Source organism: Zootoca vivipara, chromosome 2, assembly GCF_965207765.1.
Source record: "Zootoca vivipara chromosome 2, rZooViv2.hap1.1, whole genome shotgun sequence".
Lineage (NCBI taxonomy): Eukaryota > Metazoa > Chordata > Lepidosauria > Squamata > Lacertidae > Zootoca > Zootoca vivipara.
Window position 1 is genome coordinate 21,717,318 of NC_142584.1, and position 7,717 is coordinate 21,725,034.

Here is a 7,717-nt window from a genome sequence, read left to right on the forward strand (position 1 = left end):
AGGGGAGGAGGACAGAAATCCAAGCATAAAATGGACCATCTCTGACTGTTCACATACATGGGATACTTCTGTGGCAGGGGAGGACCCATGTGGGTGGGTAGGAAGGAGGTGGAAAAGGTATTTATGTATGTACCTTTTTTTTTTTGTATTTTGTAAAATTAATAAAAAGTATGTTTTAAAAAAAAAAGCCTGCCTTCAGCCAGCCTGCCCAACATGGACCTCACTCTTCTTTCTTCCCAGAACACCCTGCCAAAACCTCTCTTTTCCTGTCACCCCACACCCAGTTACCATGACAACCTCCCAAACCCCTATTCTCAGGCACGGGGTAGAAGACAGTTCTCTCACATTGCCAACGGCTCTCAATGGCCCTGAATTGTTTCTTAATGGCCCTAGCTTGGTCAGGTCCTTTTGCATAGGCTAGCCCAGAAATTCCTCTGCAGCTTGTATTCACCTCCCAAATAATCAAAACCCTACCATTTATTAATTACGGTACTAGAGTTTAGGGGGGACCCCCCACAAATTTACAACATTATGTTAGATATGGAGCCAATTCCTCACCCAGCCTTTTATAATTTGCATTTTGGAATTCTTGACATCTCCCTGGTTCTTTTATTTAGTTCAGGGATAGGGAACCTTTAGTCTGCCAGGTACTGTTGGACGGTAAGTCGCATCCTCCCTGACCATCGGCCAGAGAGCTGGAGTCCAACAATATCTGTAGCGGCGGAAACCTCTGTGCATTTAACTGTTATGCGACAGGCAGAAATTCTATAGGCAGACTCCTATGTAACTGCATGGAAGTCTGCACCAAAGTAAACATTGGCTTGTCACACAGATATTAAAGGCAGAAAGTGTCTGTTGGGGAAGAGCAAGGAGGAAGGTGGCAATCCTAAAACAGGCTGCATTTAATATGTCTCTGAAGTCAGGCCAACCATTGCCGAAGGAGGATGTTTGGCTTTTGACCACATACAAGCTAAGTATAAAACAGACACTCTCTAGAAATGAACACATTTCAACGCCTGGTGAAGAAATCGGGATTTTGGAAATAATCCCGGGTCTAATTCAGACCTAAGCAGCCAAGAGACTTCCATTAGTCTAAAAACACAGCGCTGTTTTGTGAGTGTTTTCCCTGGCACAAAAAAAACCCTCTTCCAGTGCACCAGCTTTTATATTATGGACGTGTGTCCATGAGTTTAGAGGCTAAAGACTGCTGCCCCCTTTTTTCTCCGTTGCAAAACAGTGTGAGCTCCTCCATGCTCCAGTTAACACTGGTTCGCTTGGAAAGAACAAGATGTCAGTAACTTTCTGACACGGGGACAAGCAATCCATCAACGGCAAGCAATTTCTGTTCACTGCCAGCCAGCGGAGTTTCCACGACACCAACCTAATTGGCTAATTGGGGTGTGTGTGGGGGAAAAGTTTTCTGGGACATTCTCTCCTCCTGCATTCATTTCTTTCCCATGCTCTCCCTTCAGTTTTGTCTCACCTCTCCCAGCTTGCAATCTCCCCTTTGCTTCTCCCACAAAACCTGTCAGAGCTGCTCCAGGCTTCAGCTAGCCCAAACCCTTGCCAACGGGGGACCCCCCTGTTCCTTTGTGAAGCCATAGCTTTCGACAACCTACCCAGAGGCATTTGTAGCAGGAGTCTTTTAAGGCTTTTCTTGCTTGCTGGTGGCATCAAGAAAGTAGGCAAGGGGCAGCCAGTGTACTTCACCAGGTCTCCATAGAGCAGGGGTAGGGAATTTTAGGCCCAGGGGCTGAATGCTGACTGAGAGGGTTTATGTGGATGGGTACATAAAGTAGCTTGCACCACAAAGCTAACTCTTAGTTATGATGATGATTAAATCAATTAATTAATTAATTTTAAATAAAATTTCAATTCAACAACTAGAAAGGTTGTTTTCTGCTGCTCCAGGGAAGCGGACACGGAGCAATGGATTCAAACTACAAGAAAGAAGATTCCACCTAAACATTAGGAAGAACTTCCTGACAGTAAGAGCTGTTCGGCAGTAGAATTTGCTGCCAAGGAGTGTGGTGGAGTCTCCTTCTTTGGAGGTCTTTAAGTAGAGGCTTGACAGCCATCTGTCAGGAATGCTTTGATGGTGTTTCCTGCTTAGCAGGGGGTTGGACTGGATGGCCCTTGTGGTCTCTTCCAACTCTATGATTCTATGATTCTAACTAGGTAAATTAATCACCCTTGATTTATTAATTACCTGCCCTTGCCTTTCTTTTAGGAATTCTAGGTGCCGAAATCCCAAGGGAGCAGAAAAGACTATTTATGTATGTGACCACAGCTGCACAGATGTTATTGACCCAGAGATGGAAAGAAGATAAAGTCCCTACCAGAGAAGAATAGCAGATGAAGTTGATGGGTTATGTTGAAATGGCTAAAATGACCGGAAGAATCAGAAACCAGGGAGACCAAAAATTTAATAAAGAATGGGGAACATTTATATAATTTATCTTAAAAACCATTGTAAACAGCTAAAATCGTCCATAGGATTGGAGTAACATTTGCAGTTTCATGGTGAATTTTGGACATAATGGAGATGTAAAAGGTTTGGATTATTATCATAAAAAATGCAGGAGGAAATGATTAACAATAGTACCCACAAAGGGGAAGAGGGAAGTCCAGGAGATTCTTTGGAATCTTGTTTTTATGTTTTATGTTGGATACATGATTGTAAAACTTTAATGTGAAAAAAACCAAATAAATAAATTAGAATAATAATAATAATAGTAAATATTAATTACCTGCCCCTTCACCCTAAGATGTTAAACAGTACAGGGGACAAAATGCAGGACATCCCAGGACAACTCCTGTGGTGCTAAGCGGTAGCCACCCATAACGACTTTCCGGAAATGGCCCCAGAAGTAGGAGCAGATTCAAGGTAGGAGAGTGACTTCAATCCCCCCACTTGCCTGAGACTCTCCAGAAGGATACCATGGGCAACAGTATCGAAAGCCGCTGAGAGATCAAGGAGAACAAGCAAAGATATACCCCCCCTACCCCCAACATCAATCTCTCAACCAGTGGGCAAGCCAGTTTCAGTGCCATAGGCGCCAACTTTGTGGGGCCCTGGTTCCCTCAGCCCAGCCCAATAAAATATTCAGGGGATCCACCCCACCCCCATATTTTCTGCAAGTTGGTGCCTCCCTCTTTCCCTCCCTAAGCAGCTATTTCTCCCCCAGCTGGGCGCTGTCCTCTTTTCCCAGCTTGCCTCCTGGCTTTCAGTGCCATTTCCAGTGGGGCAGATGGGGAGAAGCAGGCTGCTGGTAGGAGAGGCAAATGGGTGGCAGGTGGGGATGGGAGCTGAGCGGGCAGAAACATCTTGCACACCGGCAGTAGGAAGCATTCCTGATGGCATCCCGGCACGGGAGTGACTGCGCACAGAGGACAGCAGTGGTTTCTGCTGGAGAATTTTCAGGACAGTAGTACAAACAGAAGAAGAAGAGGAGGAGTTTGGATTTGATATCCCGCTTTATTACTACCCTAAGGAGTCTCCAAGTGGCTAACATTCTCCTTTCCCTTCCTCCCCCACAACAAACACTCTGTGAGGTGAGTGAGGCTGAGAGACTTCAAAGAAGTGTGACTAGCTCAAGGTCACCCAGCATCTGCATGTGGCGGAGCGGGGAATCGAACCTGGTTCACCAGATTACGAGACTACCGCTCTTAACCACTACACCACACTGGCATACACAAACAGGTGCGTGCATGCATTGAGAATAGTGTTGCTAAGTGGCCGGGGCAATACTGAATTATGTTTTACTCGGGGAAGACCCACTCAGTGACTAAGTCAGGTTCATTCATTGCAATGGGTCTACTCTGAGTAAAACCTAGTTGAATACCACCCCAGGTACTGTCTTCGCCCCCATTCTCCACATTAAAATCTCTCTCGCACACCCAAGCTGCTATTTGCACCATTAGGAAAAAACATATTGCTCTCCCACCATCACCGCCGCTGTTATTTGCAAAAGTTTCAAGAGACCAAAGAGCTGTGCTTGCATCATGCTTTCTTTTGATCTAAGGTGACAGGCTTATTTATCTCTCTAGTCACGTTTCAGTGGTTCAAAGAGAAATACAGTTGTCCCATTGAACCAAAACAAGGTCACACACTCTTATTATGCTCCTTCGAGCTCAGACCAGTTCTTGTTCTTACATTATTACTTTGTTTTCCTTTGCTGGTGACACGTAAGCTGTACTGATTAGGCACTAAGCACAAAATAGACACGGTGGCAGATTTGTGATAAAGATTTTTGGCTCTGGCGCCAAGGCTTTCAGCTGAACTTTTTCCTGCAGGATAGAAGTGGCCCTGTTATAAGTTTAAAGACTAAACAAAGCTCAATCGCAGCATTTAGAAAAGGCACGGTTGCTCAACGCACTCCCCAATTATTATTTTTGTACAGTGTGCATTTTAAAAGACTAAGGCTGCAGTTTTCAGCAACTTTACCTGGCCGTACGTGCCAAAGCAATCAGCATGCCTTACTTCCAAGTAACAGTGAATAAGACTGAAACGTAAAAAAAAAAGCAGCCATTTCTCCCCCTTCGTTTATGAACCGTGATCAAATACTGCATGAAATCTGGGATAAGGGAAGAATTCGTGGGAAGCATGGAGGAGAGAATGGGTAGGGGAAAGTTTTCCTCCCTCTTGCAATAACACTAGAACTCAAGAACATCTAATGAAACTGAATGCGGAAAGATTAAAGGAAGTAAAAGGAAGGAACTACACGGCACACAGTTAAATTATGGAATTTGCAGGGATGGTTATCAACTTGGATGGCTTTTAAAGAGGACTGGACAAATTCCCGGAGGGGATGGCTATCAATGGCTACTAGGCATGATGGTTAAACTCTGCCTCCACCGTCAGAGTTCTGGTTGGCTGCTGTGGGAATAGGATGCTGGACTAGATGGGCCAGGGGCCTGATCCAGCGGGCTCCAATTAGGTTCTGACATTTAGTTTACAAACTGTGACCTCCTGGTCAAGTACTGCATGAAATATTTGAGGAAGGGAGAATTCACATAAAACAAACTTCAAACTGTGCCTTACCCTAGATAATCAGCTGTAATCAAATATACAAAGAGCTACCAAATATGACAGCTGTGGCGTTCGATGAATTAATTTGATGGGAAGAGCCATAGCTGAGCGGTGGTGCAAATCATTTGCAATGAGCAAGGATCGAGGTTCCCTCAGTTAGGACTGCACCCCCCCTTCCTTCTCCCTTTAGTGTTTATTTCTTAACTACACTTTATGCTAATGAACACATGTTGGCTCTTTTATTTTTGCATTTTCTATTTTGCATAAACAAATGAATTAAATAGGTAAACATATAATCCCTTCTGACTTCCCCTCCCAATTGTGGATCTCAATGTAACGGTTTCCCCCTCTGCATCTGTATCATAGCTTGATTTTTTATAAATCCTTCGTCAATCCGTAGTTCAATTTTTTTACTACAAGTTTTCTGTCAATCCTACCAATGTATGTAGTCGTTTAACACGTTGACTCTGTCATAACCTCTTGCAAGGAGTTAAAGGAGCACAGAAATTGTCACATTTTAAAAGATCATGTTACCAAACTTGCTCTACGTCGGAGGACAGATGTTCTGCGTAGAATCATGGAACATTTTGTGCTATCCAGTTTTAAAAGCAGTTTTCTCCTCTTGCAATTCTGAGCACCCCAAAATATTCCAGCAAGTGGGGTCTTGGGCCTGAGCTACTGGTTTTGATCTACTCCAGTAGTGACTAAGATCCTCATCGCAACCCAGACAAATGACCTCTTAACCTCAGGAACTGAGCCTTGCTTAACTTACTGTTTGGTGAACATGCTCAATGATGCCACATATTATTTCTTCCAGCAGCCAGGGAGAAGCCAGGGCCACCACCCAACTGATGTGCAAGAATCACAATAAGTTGCAGTTTCTGTTCAGTGCGGCTTACTCCAGTAAGTAGCACTTTCAGTCTCATCCCACCAAGAGCATGAGATACAAGAATGTCCAGCTGTAAGGTCAGGGAACCCTGGCATCTGCATTGAGCCCTAAGCTGTGGACACACATGCCACAAATTTAAAGCATATCCCCCAAGAATTTTTGGGAACTGTAGTTTGCCCCCAAACTATCATTCTCAGCACCCTTCACAAACTACAGCTCCCAGGATTCTTTGGTGATAGTAGTGGGAAATACGCTTCAAGTGTACGGTGTTTAACAGAGCAAATCTTAGCATTCTCTCTCTGTCTTTTTTTTTAGTGTGGTGGTAGGGTTGGCAACTGATGAGAAAAAGGCCAACCTGTCTTGTCCCTATACCTTTAACAAGCAACACATTCTGCAGAAAGAAATCAGCAGGTGAAGCATTACATAGCCTGGAGATAAGCAGGATCAGCTGAAAAGGTTATCGGGCTTCAAGACTGACATAGTGGACCTTTATTGCCTGAAACTTTTCTGTTTTTTTTTTTTTTAAAAAAGGAAGAAGCCGGGTTGGGCTATGCAGACCATTAAAGCAATTTCACTCAGAACAAAGAGGCAAAGGGCTAAAGCGGAAGGCTGGAAACTTACAAACTTGGATCCAATGCATGCCTTTGCTGAATTCAGTGGGATTTAGAAGAAACAGAGCTAGTGGAGAAGCAGCAACTCTTGCCCACTGGAGTTATTGGTCTGCTCTCAAGAAGGCCACTTCTTTGTAGCCAGAAGTTGCACATTTTACTCTCAAATAGTAGAACCAAGTTACAAAACACTCACAAAACCCAATCTTCCAGAATTGACATTGCAATGAACTCTCATTCCCCTCACCCACCCCGGCTGAAAGGGCTTTTCCATTTCCCTTTTGAACAACAGGAGCATGTTTCTAGTCCTTATGGTCGAAATTAACACGCGCTGTTTAGGAGTTTGGGGCACTGGTAGGAAAAGAAAGGCGATGGTAACGGGAGAAGGAGCGGCGGCGGCGGCGGCGGCGGGGTCTCCCTGCCCGGGGAAGCCCCCCCACCCCACCCAGCTCTCCTCCGGAGGTCTGCTCCCCGTGCAGCCCGGCTTACGCACCTGTTCCAGCGGGCCACTTTGCGGCGGTAATAGCGCAGCGCCTCCTGCCCGCTGAGCAGCTTCTCGGCCGGTCCCTCGGGGGCGCTGTAGAGCGGGTGCGCGAAGAGCCTCCGCAGCTTGGAGCCGGCGGCCTGGGTGCTGCGCTGCTCCTGCAGCCGCGTCGAGGTCTCGGCGCTGGGGGGCTCGGCGGCAGCGGCGGCGGCGGCTTCTTCGGCGGGGCAGGAGCAGCCCGGCCCGTGCGCTCCGGCGCGGGCCAGGCGGCGGCGCACTTGGGGCCAGAGGTGGAAGTAGAGATCCGCGCTCAGCAACGCCCCGAGCAGCAGCAGGATGAGCAGCCGGTCGCGCCGGAGCCCCAGCATGGCCAGCCCGGCGCTCGCTCGGGGATCGCTGCGCCCCTGAGACGTGGGTGAGGGCACCCCCTTGACGCCTCTTCGGGTGGGGCGAGGGGCTTCCTGGAGACGAGTCCCGAGGGGTGTGGGTGTGTGGCCTCAGGAGACGCCAAGAGCCTGGATCCGGAGCCAGGCCTCTGCCCCGCGGCAGCTGCAGGAGCAGGTGAGGCGGTGGGGAGAGAGCAAGGGTCCCTCTTCTCCAGGAAAGCGGCGAGGCTGCCCCTTCGCCAAAGCGCCTCTCCGGATCTTCCCTGCCCTGCCCAGGCAGGCAGGCAGCGCAGCCTCGGGGAGGATGGAACTGCTCGG

General features: G+C 47.2%; 1 protein-coding gene across 1 annotated transcript in view; it reads right to left on the bottom strand.

The window, feature by feature from the left end:
* The window catches only part of FAM20A (FAM20A golgi associated secretory pathway pseudokinase), a 46,920-nt gene extending 39,539 nt beyond the window's left edge, over positions 1 to 7,381 (bottom strand). Inside the window, exon 1 of the mRNA XM_035104056.3 lies at positions 7,023 to 7,381. Coding sequence (XP_034959947.1) covers positions 7,023 to 7,381 — 359 coding nt within the window. The remainder of the gene's footprint in view (positions 1 to 7,022) is intronic.
* Positions 7,382 to 7,717: the final 336 nt, after the last annotated feature.